This window comes from Vombatus ursinus, unplaced genomic scaffold (genome assembly GCF_900497805.2).
Source record: "Vombatus ursinus unplaced genomic scaffold, bare-nosed wombat genome assembly UNPS02008996.1, whole genome shotgun sequence".
NCBI classification, from domain to species: Eukaryota; Metazoa; Chordata; class Mammalia; order Diprotodontia; family Vombatidae; genus Vombatus; species Vombatus ursinus.
Genome location: NW_020948774.1, coordinates 8,948,061 through 8,970,268, shown reverse-complemented (window position 1 = coordinate 8,970,268; position 22,208 = coordinate 8,948,061). Strand labels below are relative to the sequence as shown.

The window sequence follows — 22,208 nt, the reverse complement described above, 5'->3', positions numbered from 1 at the left end:
GACGCTCTTTCCTACATAGCAGAGAAGCTAGAAATAGTCCATTCAGTGGAGAGATATCCTACGAACATGGACACTCAGAAGCTTCTCCAGCATACACACAAAAAGATCAGAACTTCTCCCCAAAATCAGAAGGTGGCAGTACCCTTTATCAAGGCTGACATGCATAACCAGGACTACATCAGCAACGCTATACTATATTTCTTTGAGAGATGCAAGCCTGGCTAGAGCATTAGGTGAAGTGAGGTAGTGTTGCATAGTAGAATGAGTGCTGACCTGGGGGATCAGGAAACCTGGGCTATCTTTGTCACTAATTAGCTGCCTTAGGGAAGTCACAGCCCATCTCTAGGGCTTACTTTTCTCAATTTATTAAACAAAATGTTTGGGTTAGCTGGCCTCTAAGGACCCTTCCAGGACTGACATTTGGGGAATATGACTGGGGCATATTTTCACTTCAAAGATATTGGGACATGTGCATCTACATACCCCTTGCGCATTGAAATGGACTGAAGGATGAAACTAATACCTTGGAAAGGTGGCATGGAAGAGAGAGAGTTTGGCAGCAGCAAATGGTTTGGAGAGTTGTCACATAACGATATTGGAAATAGATCTTTTCATCCCAAGAAGCTTTAGATTTTTCAGATTAAGTTTGATGGGGAAAAAACATGGCTCTGGGTTGGGAATAAGCATTTATGTAGGGATTACTGTGCTAAGTGCTCATTTGATCCTCACAACAACCCTAGGAAGTAGGTACTGTTATTATCCCCATTTTACAGTTGAGGAAACTGAGGTAGACAGAAGTTAAGTGACTTGCCCAGGGTCACACAGCTAGTAAGTGCCTGAGGCTGTATTTAAACTCAGGTCTTCCTTACTGCAGACCCAGCATTCTATCTACTGCACCACCTAGATGCCTCTATTTAAATAAAGATCACTTTTATTTTCTCAAACAAAGAGCTGTTTCCATTCATAACCCTACTTACATGAAAGGAACTCATTGTTAGCTGAATGAAGAGTCTTATATGTTTTGGAGAACCTTGAACTTGTTCATCAGTAACAAAGGAGAAGACTATCTCATGGACACCCAGCAAAGGAATAAGGACCAGTGTTGATCTTGCCAACCTAAAAATTATAAACAGAATAACTATTAAATATAGTAATATTCAGAAATGGCAAACCAGTAAACTGGAGGTATACTGATGGATTTCCGTATTGTAACTGCCCAGACCAGTTGTTCCCATACTATACCCTTTCTTAGCTATAACCCTTTCTCCAATTTTGTTCACTACCTCTAGTGCGAAGAAGAAGAGGGAGGGGGTTACAAGACCTTCAGAGCTGTACCATGCCCAGCGTCCTTATTGTCGGTATGCCAAACAGTTCAGGAACTTCCTCAAGCAGTCCCTGTCTGTTACTTGGCTTTTTTCCCCCTAAGTGGTAAAATGTAGGTGAGTCATTTACTAGACATGCATTTAATTTACATTGTAAGATTTGATCTTCCCACCAATTGTGAAATATATTTTATATCATGTTTTTAGCAAATGGTGCTTCTGGAATCATAGGAGTGGTTGAAAGTTTTGCAGTGAAGATATATGATTTTCTTTTAACTTTCATAAAGTAAAATGAATTGTACTCAAAAGGTAACTTGAAATGAAAAAAGCTGTGAATATTTTCTCCAAGAAAACATTTTAGAAGCTCACATGTGAAATATTCTTCACACATTGTAACTGTGAAACATCTCAAAATTCAATTTATAATTAAACATTTCAAGGTCTGTGACAGTCATCATATCAAAATATGATATCAGTGACAGATATAAGATATCTTCTTCTGAGAGACTGGAGGAATATTCCTTTTCAAACTCCCATTAATTTAGTACCTAGCTACTTGGTAGCACATATAAGCAGAATTATTTGACAAAACCATAACTCCTTTCAATCCACATCTATGCATTTGGGAACCATTTGTAAAAGGATATTTCCTGGCCTCTCTCAATGTAGAAGGACTGTGATGATCATAACATCCCTCATATAAGTCCCCTTCTCCCTACTCACAAAGTTACCATCCTAATTTAACCCTCATTTTCTCTTTCTTGAATTGTTGGAATAATCTAACTGGTCTCCCTGCATCAAGTCTATCCCAATCCAATACAAATCCATTCTCCAATTGGCTGCCAAGGTGATTTATGTAAAGTTTAGATCTGACAATATTACCCCCCCAACTCAATAAACTCCAACAGTTCTCTATTACCTCTAAGATCAATTGTAAAGTCTTCATTTGCTATTTAAAGAACTTCATAACTTGGCATCTTTCTACCTCTGATCATCATACCTACCATCACCTACAGCTGATGGGTTCAATGGTTCTAGGGACCTAGTAGGCATTCAGTCAAATACAGGCATATAATCAGAATGGTTCAGGACCAGTTCTCCTACTGAATATCTAGGAAAAGCTTATTTTAGCAAAGTATAGAATCACAAAATCTCACAGTTGGAAGGGATCCCAGAGGTCATCTTATGAACATAATCCTAGAATTAGAACAGACCAACAGTAAAGGCTCCATGCTCTCTACAATGTATTGAACAAGAGATTATCTAGCCTTTACTTGAAGACTTTCAGTTGCGCTAAAGGTTTAAATACTTCTCAGTCTGAATCAGTTTGTTATCTCTTCTCACTCTAAAGAATAGTTGGTGCACATTATGAGGGGAGAATTAAGTAATGTCCTCTTTTCTATTGTTTACTCTGTTTGGAGACTAAGAAGTTTACTCTCTATGGCACATATAGATATCTAGAAAGTGCTATTAAAGTGCCAAATGATTGGAAGAAACTAGGCAGAGCACTGTTTTGCCTTAGAAAGGTTTCAATATGTAACTCTGGATTCAAGTCTGGATCATTTGCATAAGACCCTCCTTATTGGTGGACAGGAACTTTCATTTCCATATCAATGCAGAGTGGATCTGAGAGCCTGGGAGAATTGAGATAGTCTTCTTTTGGCTTCTTGCTTCAAGAGAGGACACATGTGAGTCCAGATCCTCTTCATAGAGAAACCTTTTTATGCTCCTCTTGAGTCTTGTATTTGAAAGTCAAATTTTCTATTTAGCTCTGGGTTTTTCATCAAGAATGCTTGAAAGTCCTTCATTGAATGTCCATTTTTTTCCCTGAAGGATTATACTCAGTTTAGCAGGGTAGATAAGTCTCAGTTCTAATCCTAACTACTTTGCTCTCCTGTATATCATCCAAGCCCTCTGATCTGTAAAAGTCACTAAATTTTGTGTTTTCCTGACTGTGGCTTCACAATACTTGAATTGTTTCTTTCTGACTGCTTGTAATATTCTCTCCTTGACCTGGGAACTCTGGAATTTGGCTATAATATTTTCATTTTGGGTCAGGAGGTGATCAGTGGATTCTTTCAATTTCTATTTTACCTTCTCGTTCTAGAATATCAGGGTGGTTTTCCTTGATAATTTCTTGAAAGATGATGTCTAGACTTTTTTTTTTGTATCATGACTTTCAGATAGTCCAATAATTTAAAATTATTTCTCCTCAATCTATTTTCCAGGTCAGTTGTTTTTCCATTGAGATATTTCATGTTGTCTTCTATTTTTTCATTCTTTTGGTTTCATTTTATTGTTTCTTGATTTCTCATAAAATCATTAGCCTCCATTTGTTTAATTATAATTTTTAAGAAATTATTTTCTTCAGTGGACTTTTGTGTCTCCTTTTCCATTTGGCCAATTCTACTTTTTAAGGATTTTTCCTTCAATGAGTTTTTGTGCCTCTTTTTTTCATTTGACCGATTTTGCTTTTCTTTCTTTCTTTCTTTCTTTTTTTTTGTCTAGGCAATGGGGTTAAGTGACTTGCCCAGGGTCACACAGCTAGTAAGTGTTACGTGTCTGAGGCTGGATTTGAACTCAGGTCCTCCTGAATCCAGGGCCAGTGCTCTATCCACTGTGCCACCTAGCTGCCCATATAAGGAAGCCATTTTTTTAAGGCAATTGGGGTTAAGTGACTTGCCCAGGGTCACACAGCTAGTGAGTGTCAAGTGTTTGGTCTGAGGCCAGATGTAAACTCAGGTCTTCCTGACTTCAGGCCCGGTGATCTATCCACTGCGCCACCTAGCTGCCCCCAATTTTGCTTTTCAAGGCATTCTTTTCCTCATTTGCTTTTGGTTCCTTTTTTACCATTTGACCTAGTTTGATTTTTAAGGTGTTATTTTCTTCAGTATTTTTTGTGTCTCCTTTACCAAGCTGTTGACTCTTTTTTTCATGACTTTCTTGAACCATCTCATTTCTCTTCTCAATTTTTCTTCTACCTCTCTTACTTGATTTTCAAAATCCTTTTTGAGCTCTTCCATGGCCTGAGACCAATTCATATTTTTCTTGGAGCTTTGGATGTTGGAACTTTGACTTCCTTCTGAATGTGTGTTTTGATCTTCCTTGTCACCACAGTAACTTTCTATGGTCAGAATTTTTTTTTCTATTGTTTGTTCATTTTCCAGTTTATTTCTTGACTTTCAACTCTTTGTTAAAGTGGGACCCTACTTCCAAGGTGGAAGGTGCTGTGTCTCAAGCCTCAGGGGTTTTGTGCAGCTGTTTTCAGAGATACTTCTAAGGACCTGTAAGGTTTCAGTTCTTCCAAGGTGGTATGATCTAAGGAGAATATTTACCGTTCTCCTGGCCTGTGCTCTGGTCTGTGAGCAACCACAAGCACTCTTTACTGCCCTGGAACTGTGACGAAGGTCCCTGTTTCACTGCAGCAGCAAGCTTTGGTGTACTAGTGCTCCTCTTCACCATGGGACTACCACCCAGGTCTGTGACCTAGATCTGAGTATGGGCAAAGCAACAGAGTCCTACCCCCAGTGCCAATATAGAGACCCTGTAATCTGATTCTAATCAGTTTTTCAACCCCCTTGCCATTTGTGGACTGAGAACTCTGGAAGCAAATGCTGCTGGTGCTGATTCAGTGGCTCCCAAGGTCTGCTCCTGGTTTGCTGGGGCCTGGTCTGCACTGGCACAGCCGGTATTCCACCCTCACCCAGGTGTGATAGACCTCTCCTGCTAACCTTCTAAGTTCTGTTTGGCTAGAAAATTATTTTGTGAGTTCTTCTGCTCAAGGAATTGTTTTATGGCATTATTTAAAGGTGTTCAGAAGAGTTTTGGGAGAGCACAGGCGAATCACTGCTTTTCTCCACCATCTTGGCTCCACCTCTGTTACTTAGCTTTTAAAAGTTGTATTATTATTTTTGTTTTTATATTTCAATCATTTCCAGATATACTTGTATCAATTACACCCCATCCCAACCTAGTGAGTCTTCCCTTGTATCAAAGAGAAGTGTTAAGCAAAACCAACTGGCATAGCCTCTTCTTCTTGCAGTGTGGCAACATTCCACATCTGTAATCTTCCATCTCTTTAAGAAAAGAAGGGAGTGGATTCCTTAACTCTTTTCTAGGGTCAATTGATCTGTGCAATTCTATAACATTTGACTTCATTTTAGTATTCTTTGAATTTACATTATTACAGTTATGTTATTGTTTCCCTGTCATTTGATCCTCACAACAACCCTGTAAGGTAGGTGCTACTATTAGTATTCTCATTTTACAGTCAAGAAAACTAAGGCAGAGAGAATTTAAATGATTTGCCCAGAGTCACCCAGCTATCTGAGGTTGGATTTGAACTCAGGTCTTCCTGACTCCAAGCCAAGTATTCTATCCACTGTGACAACTATCATAAGGATAATGCCCTTAATACTTGTCTTACTGGGTTATTGTAAGGATCAATGAAATAATATATGTAGAGTGCTTTGCAGAACTTAAAGTGATATACAAATGTCAGCTATTATTATTATTATTCCTTCTTCAAAGTATCCTGTTTTAGAAGGCTCTGGATGCTATGTTGGTTTAAACCCAATACATTATGCCTGACAGCTTAGGAATATAGATGCTTATTTATGCCAGCAGTCCTCTTTGTCCACTTACCTGTATGTATAATCACTGAAGCACATTTGATGGGCTTTGAGCTTGGATATGAGCAACTTGAGAATTTTCAGGAATATGAAGAAATTGACCTATAAAAACAACAAACATGAGTGAGTAAGTAATGTATAAGATCCCTGGGAGCAATTCTACTCACTTACTCTCAGACTTCTAAATCAGGACACTGTGGAGGTCACCTCCACATCTCTACCTTAAAATACTTCTCTTTCTTTTAAGTCTACTCCATTTCAAGAGTTCACTCTCTGATGAAGGCTTCCCTGATTCTGCTGGTTGAAAGTATTCCCTTTCCCTTTTAACACTTCCTCTGGGGATCTGTCCCTGGTGCTTATCCTAATTCTCCCATGTTTCACAATTACATGGGTGGGGACTATATCTTTTCATCCTTGTATCTCCAGTGCCTCATATTGTGTCTGGGACATAATAGGTTTTTAAGAAACACATGTTAAGTTGGAAACCCAAGACAGAGTGAGATCTTAGCTGATCAGGTGATAAGCATTTAAATACTTTTTTTTGGCTTTTTTCTTCCTTCCCTCTTTCCTTCTTTCCTTCCTTCCTTCCTTCCTTCCTTCCTTCCTTCCTTCCTTCCTTCCTTCCTTCCTTCTTTCCTTCCTTCCTTCCTTCCTTCCTTTCTTTCTTTCTTTCTTTCTTTCTTTCTTTCTTTCTTTCTTTCTTTCTTTCTTTCTTTCTTTCTTTCTTTCTTTCTTTCTTTCTTTCTTTCTTTCTTTCTTTCTTTTCCAGACCTGTGATCACATCTGTGTAATAAGTTCCAGGTAAGGAACATCCTCTACCAATGCAAATTATAGCTATTTTGCAACTTAAGAGAGCAGCCTGGATTCATAATGAAAAATGCTATCCACATTCAGAGAAAGAACTGATGGAATCTGAATGCAGATAGAAGCATACCATTTTTCACTTTATTTTTTTGTGCGTGGGTTTGGGTTGTTTCTTCTTTCATAACATGACTGATATGGAAATATGTTTTACATGATTGTGCACATATAACCTATATCAAATTGCTTATTGTCTCAGGGAGGGGGAAGTTGAGGGAAAAAGGGAAAATATTTGGAACTCAAAAAAAATTTTTTTTGTTTGTTTTTTAGGCAATTGGGGTTAAGTGACTTGCCCAGGGTCACATAGCTAGTAAGTGTCAAGTGCTTGGTCTGAGGCCAGATTTGAACTCATGTCCTCCTGACTTCAGGGCTGGTGCTCTATCCACTGCACCACCTAGCTGCCCCAGAACTCAAAAAAATTTTAAATGAATGTTAAAAGTGGTCTTTACATGTAATTGGGAAAAATACTATTAAAATACTACAATTTTTTAAAGAGAGAGTTGCCTGGTGAGAAGTGAGGTTGACTTGCCTAGGGTCACATAGCCAGTATCTTTCAGAGGTAAGAAATGAAACCAGGTCTTCTTGTCTCTAAGAGCTTCTCCCCATCCATTATACCACACTGCTTCTCACTAAACCACATAATCCTGTTCAAAATGCCATTGAATTAAAATAGTAGACCTTGAGAGGTCATTTTTTGCATTCTGTTTCTAGGAAAGGCTTCATTTAAATCAACTGAAAATTTGTCAAAGATAACTATCTATCATTTTCCTGAAAATCCTTGCCGTTGGGGCAGCTAGGTGGCATAGTAGATAGAGCACCAGCCCTGGATTCAGGAGGACCTGAGTTCAAATCCAGCCTCAGATACAAAACACTCACTAGCTGTATGACCCTGGGCAAGTCACTTAACCCCATTGCCTAGCAAAAAACAAAAAACAAAAAAAGAAAAAAAGAAAATCCTTACCATTAATATATTCCAGAACCTATAACCAGTAACTTAAATGTTGTACTTTAAATGTGAGATTCTTGTCTACAACAGATGTTAATGGTGTCTAATTCCATTATACAATCTTAGCAAATGCCATTACTTTGACCCAATTATGTCTACTGGAATCACTGTTAATAGGAACTCATCAGTGAGTGAAGGGTGGAGTGACAGGAATAACCAATAATGTTATTAGTGCAGATCCACAGAATTGCCTATAGAACCCAAGTTAGCAGTCACTCTCTGGGAATCCAAACTATCAGGGTAAATATCAAATAGGGGATCAGCCCAGAGAGAGTGCTACATAGAAATATAGATAAGATGCTCCAAGCTCATGCTCTAAGACAGGTAAAGGTGCCTAAGCTGAAACCTAACTGCTTTAATATAATAAACTCATTTCCTTATTAGGCCTTCCTCTTAAGAAATGCAAAGCAACTTCCCTCCCCTGATTCTGTTGAAGCAGGGAGACTATTTAGGAGGTTATTGCAACAATCCAGGAAAGTAGTGATGAGGCTTCTCTCCCCACTTCTCTTTGTGCCTCTATTTCTCTTTGTCTCTGTCTCTCTATGTCTCTGTCTGTCTCCTTCTAGAGAATAAGTTAAGTAGCACAGTAAATACGATGCTTGATTTTGAGTAGGAAAGATGTGAGTTTAAATCTGACCTCAGACATTTGTCAGCTAGGTGACCTTTAACTTCTATTTGCTCCCGTAAAATGGGAAGGACAATAAAACCAATCTCCCAGGATTGTTGTGAGGATAAAATGAACTAATATTTGTATCTTAAAGTGCTATATAAATGATAAGTGTTGTTATTTCTCTCTCTGTACACACATATATAATATACATATACATGCACACACACTGTGTATATATATACATACAAATATGTATATATATATGTGTGTGTGTGTGTGTGTGTGTATATATATATATATGTATATATATGACATGACCCTGGGCAAGTCACTTAACTCTGCTTGCTTTAGTTTCCTCATCTGTAAAGTGAACTGGTAAAGGAAATGCAAACCAGTCTAGTACCTTTGCCAAGAGTACCCCAAATGAGATCATGAAGAGTTGGAAATGATTGAAATGACTGAACAAGTATGTATATGTGTATATATAATTACTCACATTGTTTTGAACTTCTTATGAGGATAACCTAAGAGAAAATAAGGAGTAGGGATTCATCTTCGACCTGTGCTTTTTTCAGAAAGAACAGATACCCTTAGCCTGGGCATTAGCAGAAACCTCTCTAGATTTGCTCCCTAAGGGTCTAAACTCAGTCTTGCCACCACCAAGGTAGAAAGTAGGCAATGCGTAAGGTCATCCTAGCTTTTCTGTTTTTCAACTCTCATGTGGTTGTGTATCCTAATCTTACATATTTAGTCATCATCTAATACACTTACGAAATCTTCATCTCTGCAGGTAGGACATGCCAGGTGCAAGATTCTGCTCTTTATGGTTTGACTCTTTCACATGGAGCATTTTGGGACTGAGAGGCAGAAGAACAATTTTTGTATAAAAAAATTAACTGTCAAAGGAAAAATATTGCCTCTTTCATAGGTGAATAGTTTTGTTTCTCAAGTAAGTGGGAAAAGAACTTTAGTTGTTAAAATCCTATTAAAAAACAACAACATAGTTTTCAGTTGGGACATGAGCAATTTATAGTATAAAATGAAGGATGCATCAACATAGAGGCATAGATCACTTTGTAAAAGATGTAGGGTAATGCCTCTTTTGTATATGAAGAGTGTGATGGTTTAAAGGGGCAAGGAAAAGTTTATTTATTGAAAAGTGACAAAAATTTAAGTGTGAAAAAACAGTTTTAAAGGACACAAGTTGTGGAGGACCATTCTGAGACAGAGCATTGTGGTCCCTGAGCTAATTAGCATATAACACTTGTAAAACATAAGTGGAAAAACATCATAAAATGAAAAATCACAAGTGTTTCAAAACTGTAGGATGATTAAAAGTATTTGTTGATTTGGTCAGTTTTAACTTTAATAGCTTTGTCATAGCTCTGTGATGAGAGTAAGAGCAGTCAGGTAAAAGAGGACTTCATCCATAGAATTCCTGCTTCACTGAAGAGTCTGGAGCTCTTTTCAAGAGTGGTTAAGTTACAGTTACTTCCCTTCAGCATGACCTCTAGTGTGAGGTAAAGACTCTCCCAAGTGCCTCTGGTCTAAGAGGGAAAAGTAAAAAGAGGAAAGGCACATTTTGCAACTGCATTGCTATGTAAAAAGAAATATTGAGACCTAGCTGGACAATAAAGTTGAAGAGAGTTCTAAGCTCATCTGTCTGGACCAGATAGTCAACTTGATGAGCTTTGTAGTTCTATGGCTTAAACATATCCAATTCAACAATGTAACACTTTTCCAATACCCTCCTGAGCCTGATCATGAATTGAAAGAATTGTTCATGGTTTTTCCATTTGAGAATAGAAGAAAGGGGATTTGCCTAAATCGAGAGCAGTAAAAATCAGAAGAGGAACAGCAGAGAAGTGCTTTGTTTTATTCATGTATTCATGAATTAACCCATAACATCTAGTCCTGTAGTCCAGAGTTATGTTACCACAAGCGCATAGCTTTCCCTCATTCATATGCTTCTCTGCCAGATTTTTGTGTGTGCCCACTCTTCCACAGATGCTGAGTGTATTGGTGGGAGAATATAACTCAAGTCTATTTAGATTGTGGTTTATTTATTATTTCTGTATTTAATTTATGAATACCTGATATCAACATTTCTTTCATCTTATTGCAAGTAAATTGTTATGTTTAAAATCTAAATGTGTCATTATTGTAAGTGGCTGGTTTTGTGTAAATAGAGACCTAAAGTGGTGAATAGGGATGATATGTTCCCTTACAATAGGGTTACCCTTAGGATTCTGAGAGATATTGAATGTAGGCATATTGTGATGGTCCTTCCTGGGAAACTAGATGTTTCAAAGGGAAGGGAGCCAGCCAGATAAGTGATTAGGCATCTACATATACTGTGTGGAGAGGTAAAAGGCACTAAAATGTGGAAGGTCCACACCAAGAACACCCTAATTTGAGCTACTTGAGCAGTGGCCATTGTACCCCACATTAACCCAATAGCTCTAGGATTCAGGATTCCCCAGTGAAATCCCCAGGTTTTATTTTAATTTCCAATTTTCCAGTAAGTCTAAGTAAATGAGTGGCTTAGGGGGAGATGTTGGTAGCTCATATGTTTTGCTAGCCTTTTCATAAATGAGTTCCTCAAAGCCTCACAAGCTGAAAATGAGCCTATTCAAAGTTTTACATCTTTTATAAAGTGCAGAATGTTTTCCTCACATCTGAAAAGATTAAAATATAGCCTGAGCAGGATGGGCCCTTGTATCTCATCTTTGCAATTTTCTCGTAAATGCTACAAATTTGCTGAAGTCTGAAAGGGGGCACACCTTTACATCCTTAGAGTTATGTAGTGCTAGTCAATGTGGTATAGTGGATAGGAAGGTAGTCTTAAAGTTTAGAAGACCTGAGTTCAAGTCCCAGCTCTGACATATACAGATAGTTGTGCTTTATGTAAGCCATTCCACAGACCTCTTCATAAAACAATTTTTACATACTGCAAATTTTACATACTGCAAATGGGGAAGGAGGAAGCAAAAATGGGACTGTGTGCCTGTGGGGAGAGGGGGAACAGGATTCAAGGACACATAGGGGCCATAGACAGAGAAGGAAGAGCAGGAAGAAGAACATATAGGGGTCTGGCCAGAACTGGGAGGAAATACAATGGGGGAAGGATAGAAACCAAGGCAGGGCAGGGCAAAGGTCTTGTGTCTAGGCACTGGAAGTCTCAAGTTGCTCCCAAACTACTGGCTGCAGTGGCTGTCTCTCCACTCAGCATTCTGCTTTCACTTGAAGAAAGTTTTTTTAGGGTTTTGTTTGTTGTTGTTGCTGTTGGGGGGGGCAGGAGTAGAGAGAGCACAGTACTGTGCAATAAAGTTAACATAAGTGGGTTTTTTTTGGAATATAGATTTCTTTCAGAATTCTTTAAATTCTTTAAAGTTACTTAAAGCTACAACTGTCTATACTTCTTATGTGACCCTAAGCAAATCATTTAACCTCTCAGTGCCCAGGAGACTCTTTAAGACTCTTAAGGCAAGCTCTTTAAGTTGCTTGGGCTAGTATCGATATAGATCTGCATCAGTAGAGAGAGTTTACTGACCCAAAACTAATATGATCTCTGGTCTGGTCCCCTCCCTCAAAAGAAATGTATACCTATTCCTAGATACACTGTTTTTGTGATGTTGGTACCTGACACCTTTGGGTCCTCTTCTTAAGTAATAGCTGACATTTATAGAGTACTTCAAGATTTGCAAAACACTTTCTATACACTAATTCATTAGATACTCACAATGCTGAGAGGCAAGTATTATAGGCATTATTACTCCTATTTTACAAGTATAGAATCTGAGGTTTAGAAAGACTAAATGAAAGTCACCCAGCTAGTGTAAGAGTTAGGATTCAAATCCTATCTGACCCAGTGTTTCTCATGACTTCAAGTCATATATTTTTCTTTAAGAAAGTATGCATAAGCATGAGCATGAGGCTTTTGTCATCTGTTGTTTCTTGGTCCTAAGACATATTTCTCAATAAGTTTTTAACCATCCTCCTCAATGGCCACCTTTACATTGAAATGATTACTTATTAATGAACATGTTCATACAATTTAATTTGGAGAGCCTTATCAAGTCATTTACAGAATTTCTTTACTTCCTCATTCCCTGCAACAGGTAATGGAACATGAGTTATAGTTATCTTCATGGTGACATTTTTACATTTGCTCATCATGAGAACCTCAATGTTAGATAACCAATTGTCTCGTAAAATGATGCTTTGGACTCAATGGCTCCACCAGCTCTTTTTTTTTTTTTGAGACTGGGTCAAGCCACCAGCCTCAGTTCTTCCAGTAGCAGGGATTATAAACATGCACCACCAGAAAACCAGACACCAATTCCTTTATTTGTTTCTCCAAGGAGATCTTATGAAACATTGTTCCATTTATTTTCAACTTCCTTACTTCTGATTTTATTTGTTGTGAGAATGGCATCATTGGTATTATTTAGTTTCTCCAGAAAGAAATTAACTTGGTCTTTGGAGAAGGATCTCACATTTCAAGTTACCAACAGTTAAGTTGTCATTTATAGATCATCCAAAAATTAAGTGATTCTTAATACCCCCGAACAATTTTATTGAACCCTGGACTGTGTCTGTTTTATGAGAATTCACCTGATCTTGCCCAGACACAGAAACATGTCCTTTCCTGGCCATTTTCATGCCATGCTACCACCCCACTTTCCAACTCTACCTACAAATTCAGTAATCATATCAACACTACCATTCTGTAGAATTTCTATTTCAAAGCTGTGTTTCTCTAAACTAGGTTCCCCAATAGTGCATCCATGAGCCTTGGGCTTCCTTTGGAATAGGATACTGTTATTTTCATAAAGATGAGTTTTTCAAAAAAATTTAAGTAAAACAATGAAAACTTAAATTCTATACGACCCTTAACAGAGTTTCTTAACCTTGTTTGTGTCATAGACCCTTTGGAAGTCTGGTGAAACCTATAAATCCCTTATCAGAACAATGTTTTGAAATGCATAAAATAAAATGTATAGCTTTATTAAGGAAATCAAAGGTTAGTGAAAATAAAGATATCATTTTTTCCTAATTCATGGAATCCTCGAAATCTATACATAGACCTACAAGTAGCAATGAAAAGAAAATTCTACACACCAGTAGGCTCTATCCTTTATAAACTGGACTTTTTAATATTCCCACCTTTTTTGCTAACTTTCTCCTCAGTCCACAGGATTTGCAGAAAGTAATTTTGAATTACCTCTCCAGGATTTAAAGGAGTTTAATCCTCTTCCTGTAACTTCTGCCTTCTCTGGCATTTTATCTTGGGGGTTAAGAGAAATCACATCCAACCTGATTTCATCATGTCCACCAGATTCCAACAGTTTCTGTCCATGCTAAGCCCCTTAAAAGGCACCAAACATTCTGAGCCAGATGATTAAAAGAATAAAGTTACTGGACAGAGAAAAAGAGAATATGTTCCTTACTGTAATTGAAAGTAATATTGGTCCTCTGATGATCCACCAGATTTTCATATTTTTGTTTGTCCCCCAGCACCTATGAAGAAATAGCACAAAAAAGGATAGGCTTAGAAATGGGTAAGATATCAAAAGAAAAAAAAATCCCATGATCCCCAGACACCTCATTGTAGAGTCTACTATTTCCCACAATCAACTGTATAAAGCAAAACATAAAATGTTGCAGAAAGACACTGTCTAGTTTTGAGGAAGGCTGCTATATTTTACTAGCACTGGCAAAGGTTAGCCATGTGTGGAGGAGACGGGACAGGGATGGCAGTCTAGGAGCTGTCCAATGTAAGTTACTGACTGTGTGGGGGTGAAATTGACTATAGAGCCATGGAAGGCATCCTCACAGCCTGGCCAAAGTGGTATATATGGGAATAGGGATGGGGCATGGATGTCTTTTAAGATTATAAGGATCATAATGATGAGAATTATGATGCTCCCTTATATTTTTATGCTATGTTCAATTTAGTAAAGTGATTTCAATTCAATTCTGCAAACATTTATTAGATGCCTACTGTTTACAAGGCCATTGTGCTAGGTACTGGGGATAGGACAATTTAAAATGTCATAGTTACTGCATCTAAGGAGCTTACAATAGGAGAAAGAGAAAGTGATTCAGTTCAACAAGCATTTATTAAGAGGCTACTATGTGCCAGGCACTGTACTAGGTGCCAGGGTTACAAAGACAAATTTGAAACAGTTCCTCCTCTCAAGGAGGAACTTACTTTCCATTGGCAGAAAATATACACATAAATAAAAATAAAATATACACATAAATAAAAAATACCTACAAAGTCATTTCGAGATGTAAGGCACAGGTGAAAAATAATGGGAAGCTTGTGAAAAATAGAATAGAGGGTCCAAAGAATAAAATGGAAAGAAAGAGAAGAGTGGAATAGAGACCCAACAGTGTCTTAGAGTAGAGGGAAGATGCTGACATGGATAGGTAACAGGGAGAAGGGAAGGGAGATTCAGCCTATAGTTCAGAATCACAAAGGTTCTGAGGGAAGTCATAGAGTAATTGGGCTTGTTATGCCCATCACAGTAGCAAAGGTGATATTGAATTGGTTCTCAGTCCCTGAGAAAGAGATGGAAAAGTGGTAGGAGGAAGGAAGAAATGAGTAGGGCTACAGCAGGACAGGTTACAGAATAACTACTGGTATTATTACCGATGAGAAAACTTGGCATGAGAAGGTGAGTGACTTGCCCATGGTAGCCCAGCTAATGAGGTTGGATTAGTATCCAGGTATTCCTGACCCCAAGTCTAGCACTCCACCCACTAAGCTATGATAATTCTCTGGATATCAGGTAGAGCTTTTGACTTTGCCTTGACATTTTTTTAAACTGTGTGACCTCGGGCAAGCAATTTAACCTCTCTAAACATCAGTTTTCTCATCTGCAAAGTGTAAAACTCATATCTAAGTCCTCTTCCAAGTCTAAATCTATGAACCTTTGAAGTTATGAATAAGGGAAGGCATTCCATGTGAAGGAAAAATTATGATCTGAGGCAGTAAATAGTATGACATGTTCTTATGACAGTAAATAGGAGGCAGGAGATAAGGTCTAGAATAAATGGTACAGGATCAGATTTTGAAGAACCTTTAAAGTCAGACAGAGAAGTTTGGATGTTATAGTGTAGGCAATGAAGAATCTGCAGCAGAGAATATAGTGGATTAGGAGATGAAGAACCTGGAGACAGGAAGATCATTTTAGAAGTTTTTGTAGTAGTATGGTTATAAGGTTATGAGGGCTGAGATAAGAGCAGTGGCCATGGAAATGGAGAAGAAAAAAACAAAATTGAAGGCCATTGTTAAGGAAGTTATGGTTTAACATCTCCATCCTGGGAAAGAACTAACCTGAGCCTATTTTTCCTCAGTAAAATGAGGTTCTATCTCTATGGTACCTTCCAATTCTGATGTTCTGTTGTTCTTTCTATGGTATGTTCCAGCAGTTCTCAAAGTGTGGTCCAGGGACCTCTGGGGGTCCCTGAGATCTTTTAGGAGGATCTGCAAGGTCAAAACTATTTTTATAATATTACCAACATTTTAATTTCTAATATGCTAAATCTCAATAGGAAGGAAGGAAAGAAGGAAATAAGCATTTATTAAGTGCCTGTATGTGCCAGGCATTGTGCTAAACATTTTACAAATATTATCTCATGTGATCCTCACAAAAACCCTGGGAAATAGGTGCTGTTATTATACCTATTTTGCAATTGAGGAAACAAAGGCAAAAAGAAGTTAATTGATTCACTCAGAGTCACATAGCTAGTAAGTGTTTGAGACTGGATTTAAACTCAGGTCATCCTGACTCCAGGTCTAGCATTCTACCCACTCCTTTGGTCTTGAGACTAAAAAGGTTGAGAAACCAATGGTATATTCCAATTTTTGAAAGAAAAGGGGAAAGTTCCACCAAAACAGAAAATTTCTCTTGTCCTCCTTCACTCTTCTTGCTGTTGTCAGGGTATTTAAATGCCCCCAACTAGCTGGGGGTGATTGAATCAGCTGCAGCAGCAACAGCTGTGGTAGCAACAGCTTCTGGAATTTTTAGTCCACAGATGGTAAGGGGGTTGGACAACCAGTCAGAAGGAGATTACAGGGGTCTCTTTGCTAGCACTGGGTGCAGGACTCAGTTGCATTGCCCATACGTGGATCTAGGTGACAGTTCCAGGATGAGGAAGAGCATTAGCACACCAGAGCTTGTGGCTGCAGGGGAATGGAGAACCTGGTCACAGTTCCAGGGCAAAAAAGAGTGATTTTAAGTCACTCACAGACAAGAGCACAAGCCAGGACTGTAGCAAACACACTTGTCCTTAGATCATACAACCTTGGAAGAACTAAAAGCTTACAGACTTCCAGAACTAGCCAAACAAAAACCTGAAACTTGGGACAGCGCCCTCTCAGCCCCAGGAGCATAGTCCAACTTTAACAGAGAGTTAAAAGTCAAGAAATAGACTGAAAAAGTGAAGAAATAACAAAAAAAAAGGGACCTAGCCATGGAAAGTTACTATGCTGACAGGGAAGATCAAAGCTCAAACTCAGAAGAAGACAACAAAGTCAAAACAGCTACATCCAAAGAGTCAAAGAAAATTCTGAATTGGTCTTAGTCCCAAAATGAATTCCTGGAAGAGCTCAAAAAGGATTTGAAAAATTGAACAAGAGATGGGAAAAGAAATGAGACTGATGCAAGAAAATCATAAAAAAGAGTCAACAGCTTGGCTAAGGAGGCACAAAAAATACTGCAGAAAATGACACCTTAAAAAACAGAATAGGTCAAATGGTGAAGAACTCCTTAAAAAGCAAAATTGGCCAAATGGAAAAAGATATACAATTCACTGAAGAAAAGAACTCCTTAAAAAGTAGAATTGGCCATATGGCAAAGGAGGCACAAAAGTTCAGTGAATAAAATAATTCCTTAAAAATTAGAACTGGGAGTTGCAGGATGTAAAATAAACCCACACAAATAATTGGCATTTCTATATAATACTAACAAAGTCCAACAGCAAGAAGTAGAAAGGGGAATTCCATTTAAAGTAACTGTAGACAATGTAAAATATTTGGGACTCTACCTACCAAGACAAACCCAGGAACTATATGAACACAATTACAAAACATTTTCACACAAATAAAGTCAGATCTAAGTAATTGGGAAAATATCAGTTGCTCATGGGTAGGCTGAGATAATTTAATAAAAATGGCAATTCTACCTGAATTAACTTACTTATTCAGTGCCATATCAATCAAACTACCAAAAATTATTTTATAGAGCTAGAAAAAATAATAACAAAATTCATCTGGAAGAACAAAAGGTCCAGAATACCAAGGGAACTAATGAAAAGAAATGCAAGGGGAGGTGGCCTAGCTGTACCAGATCTTAAACTGTATTATAAAGCAGCAATTGTCAAAACTCTGAAAAACAGAGTGATGGATCAATGGAATAGATTAGGTACGCAAGACACAATAGTCAATGACCATAGTAATCTATTGTTTGATAAACCCAAAGACTCCAACTTCTGGGATAAGAACTCATCATTTGACAAAACTCCCTGGGAAAACTGGAAAATAGTATAGTAGAACTGGAAAATAGTATAGTAGAACTGGAAAATAGTACAGTAGAAACTAGGCATAGACCAACATCTTATGCCTTATGCCAAAATAAAGTCAAAATGGGCACACAATTTAGTTATAAAGGCTGATACTATAAGCAAATTAGGAGAGCAAGGAATACTTTACCTGTCAGATATATGGAGAATGGAAGAATTTATGATCAAACAAGAGATAGAAAACATTATGAAGTGCAAAATGGATAATTTTGATTATATAAAATTAAATTTTTTTTGCATGAAGAAAGCCAAGATTAAAAGAGAAGAAGAAAGCTGGGAAACAATTTTAACAGCCAGTGTCTCTGATAAAGGCCCCAGTGTCTCTGATAAAGGCCTCATTTCTAAAATATAGAGAGAACTGAGTCAAATTTATGAGAATACAAGTCATTTATCAATTGATAAATGGTCAAAGAATATGAATGGGCAATTTTCACATGAAGAAATTAAAACTACTTATAGTCATATGAAAAAATGCTCTAAATCACTATTGATTAGAGAAATGCAAATTAAACCAACTCTAAGGTATCACATCACACCTATCAGATTGGTTAAAACAGGACAATGATAAATGTTGGAGAAGATGTGGGGAAAATGGAACATCAATGCATTATTGGTGGAGTTGTTAAATGATCCAATCATTCTGGAACTATGCCCAAAGGGCTATAAAACTGTGCATGCCCTTTGACCCAGCACTTCTAGGTCTTTATCCCAAAGATATCATGAAAATGGGGAAAGGACCCATGTGTACAAAAATATTTATAGCAGTTTTTATTGTGGTGTCCAAGAATTGGAAATTGAGGGGATGCCCATCAATTGGAGAATGGCTAAACAAGTTGTGGCATATGAATCTAATGGAATACTATTGTTCCATAAGAAATGATGAGCAGGTGGACTTCAGAAAAACCTGGAAAGACTTACATGAACTGATGCCGATTGAAGTGAGCAGAACCAGGAGAACATTGTACACAGTAACAGCCACACTGTGACAACCAATTTTAATAGACTTAGGTCTTCTCAACAATGCAAGGATCTAAGACAATTCCAAAAGACTCATGATGGAAAGTGCTATCCACATCCAGAGAAAGAACTATGGAGTCTGAATGCAGATTGAAGCACACTATTTTCCCTGTTTTCTTTTTTCTTTTTGTTTCTTCTTTCTCATAATTTCCCCTTTGGTTCTAATTCTTCTTTATAACATGTCTAATATGGGAATATATTTAATATGATTGTGCATATATAGCCTATATAAGATTGCATGCCATCTTGGGGAGGTATGAGGATAAGAAGAGGGAGAAAATTTAGAAGCAATAAAATAAAATCAAAAGAATTAAAAAATAGAAGACAATGTGAAATATCTCACTGGAAAAGCAATGACCAGATACAGCACCAACCCTGGAGTCAGAAGGACCTGAGTTCAAATCCAGCCTCAGACATGATACTTACTAGCTGTGTGACCCTGGGCAAGTCACTTAACCCCAACTGCCTCACCAAAAAGCAAAAAAAAAAAAGAAAAAGAAAAAGAACTGACCTGTAAAATAGATTGAGGAGAGATAATTTTATTGGATTACCTGAAAGCCAAGATTGAAAAAAAGAACCTACTCATCATATTTCAAGAAATTATCAAGGAAAACTGCCCTGATATTCTAGAACCAGAGGGTAAAATAGAAATAGAAAGAATACACCAATCACCTCCTGAAAGAAATCCCCAAATGAAAACTCCCAGGAATAGTATAGCCAAATTCTAGAGCTCCTAGGTCAAGGAGAAAATATTGCAAGCAACCAGAAAGAAACAATTCAAATATCATGGAGTCACAGTCAGGATACACAAGTTTTAGAAGCTTTTACATTAAAGTACCAAAGGCCTTGGAATATAATATTCTAGAGGGCAAAGGAGCTAGGATTATAATCAAGCATCACGTATCCAGCAAAACTGAGTGTAATCCTTCAGGATAAAAATGGATATTCAATGAAATAGAAGATGTTCAAGCATTCCTGATGAAAAGAATACTCGAGAGAAACATAAAAAGGTAAACAGGAAAGAGAAATCATAAGAAATTCAAAAAGATTAAACTATTTACATCCTTACATGGGAAAATGATACTTGTAATTCCTAAGAAGTTTCTCATTACTAGGGCAGTTAGAAGGAGTATACATAGACAGAAGACTCAAGTGTGAGTTGAATATGATGATATCTAAAAAAATAAAATTAAAGGGTAAGAAAGAGGAATTAACTGAGAGAAGGGGAAAGGAGAGTTAGAATGGGATAAATTATCCTACATTAAAAAGGTGTGAAAGAGCTTTTACAGTGGAGGGGGAAATGGATTAGATGAATGGGAGCACTTGAACCTTACTCTCATCAGAATTGACTCAAAGAGGGAATAACATATACACTCAGATGGGTACAGAAATCTATATTACCCTACAGGAAAGTAGGATGGAAAAAAGGATAAGAAAAGGAGGTGGGGAGCTGATAGAAAGGAGGTCAGATTAAGGGAGGCAGTAGTAAGAAACAAAACACTTTTGAGCAGGGACAGGGTAAATGGAGAGAGCGTAGGATAAATGGAGGGAAAATGGGATGGAAGGAAATACAGTTAGTAACCATAACCGTGAAAGAAAATTTATGAGTTTTTTTTGATAAAGACCTCATTTCTCAAATATATAGTGAATTGAGTCAAATTTATATATATATATATATATATATATATATATAAACTCCATTCCCCAATTGATGAATGGTCAAAGGATATGAACAGGAAGTTTTCAGACAAAGTGATCAATCTTTATAGTCTTTTAATTTTTATAGTCAAATCAAAAAATGCACTAAATCACTATTGATTAGAGAAATGTAAATTAAAACAATTCTGAGGTATAGCTATACAGCTATCAGAGTGGCTACTAAGACAGAAAAGGAAAATGACATGTTTTGGAGGGGATGTTGGGAAATTGAGACACTAATGCACTGTTGGTGGCGCTGTGAACTAATTCAACCATTCTGAAGTATAATTTGGAACTATGCCTAAAGGGCTATAAAATCATGTATACACTTTGACCCAGCGCTTTGATCCAGGTTTGTATTCCAAAAAGATAGAAAACAAAAAGGAAAAGGGCCTATATGTACAAAAATATTCATAGCAACTCTTTTTGTGGTGACAAAGAATTGGAAATTGAGGGGATTCCTATCAATTAGGGAATAGCTATACCAATTGTGGTATATGACTGTGATGGAATACTATTATGCTACAAGAAATGTCAAGCAGGATGCTCTCAGAAAAAGACTAGAAATACTTACATGAATTAATGCAAAGTAAAATGAGTAGAACCAGAAGTTTGTGCAGAGTAATAGTAATATTGTATGATGATCAATTGTGAATGACTTAGCCTTAGTAATACAATGATTGAAGACGATTAAAATGCTATCCATCTCTACAGGAAGAATTAATGGAGTGCAGATCTAAGCATACATTTTTTTTGCTTTCTTTTTCTTTTTTTTTGTGGTTGAATTAGTTCACACTTCCACCAGCTGTGCATTAATGTCTCAATTTCCTCACATCCCCTCCAATATGTGTTTTCTTTCACAACATGACTAATATGGAAATGTTTTGCATATGTATAACCTATATCAAATTGATTTCCTTCTCAGTGAGAGAGGAGGAGAATAGGGAGAGAATTTGGAACTCAAAGTTTTTTTTGTTTTGTTTTGTTTTTTTACAGTTGATTTTTAAAATTTTTATTTATTGATTGTTTTAGTTTTCAACATTCACTTCTATAAGATTTTGAGTTCTAAATTTTTCCCCCTTCCTCCATTCTCCCCTCCCCAAGATGGCATGCAATCTGATATAGGAGATATATGTGTATATATATATATATATATACACAATCATATCAAAAACCATGAAAAAGAAGAAACAAAAAAAAAGAGAAAATATGTTTCAGTCTGCACTCAGACTCCATAGTTCTTTCTCTAGATGTGGATAGCATTTTCTATCATGAGTCTTTTGGAATTGGCCCAGATCCTTACATTGCTGAGAAGAGTTGAGTCTACCAAAGTTGGTTGTCACAGAGTGTGGCTGTTACTGTGCACAACATTCTCCTGGTTCTGCTCACTTCACTCAGCATCAGTTCATGTAAGTCTTTCCAGGTTTTTCTGAAGTCTACCTGCTCATCATTTCTTATGGAACAATAAT

General features: G+C 37.3%; 1 protein-coding gene across 1 annotated transcript in view; it reads right to left on the bottom strand.

The window, feature by feature from the left end:
- The window catches only part of GLP2R (glucagon like peptide 2 receptor), a 70,086-nt gene that overhangs the window by 17,848 nt on the left and 30,030 nt on the right, over nucleotides 1-22,208 (bottom strand). Inside the window, exons 9-11 of the mRNA XM_027850277.1 lie at nucleotides 13,884-13,953; nucleotides 5,967-6,055; nucleotides 978-1,116 (exon numbers count right to left, since the gene is read on the bottom strand). Of these exons, the coding sequence (XP_027706078.1) occupies nucleotides 978-1,116; nucleotides 5,967-6,055; nucleotides 13,884-13,953 (298 nt within the window). The remainder of the gene's footprint in view (nucleotides 1-977; nucleotides 1,117-5,966; nucleotides 6,056-13,883; nucleotides 13,954-22,208) is intronic.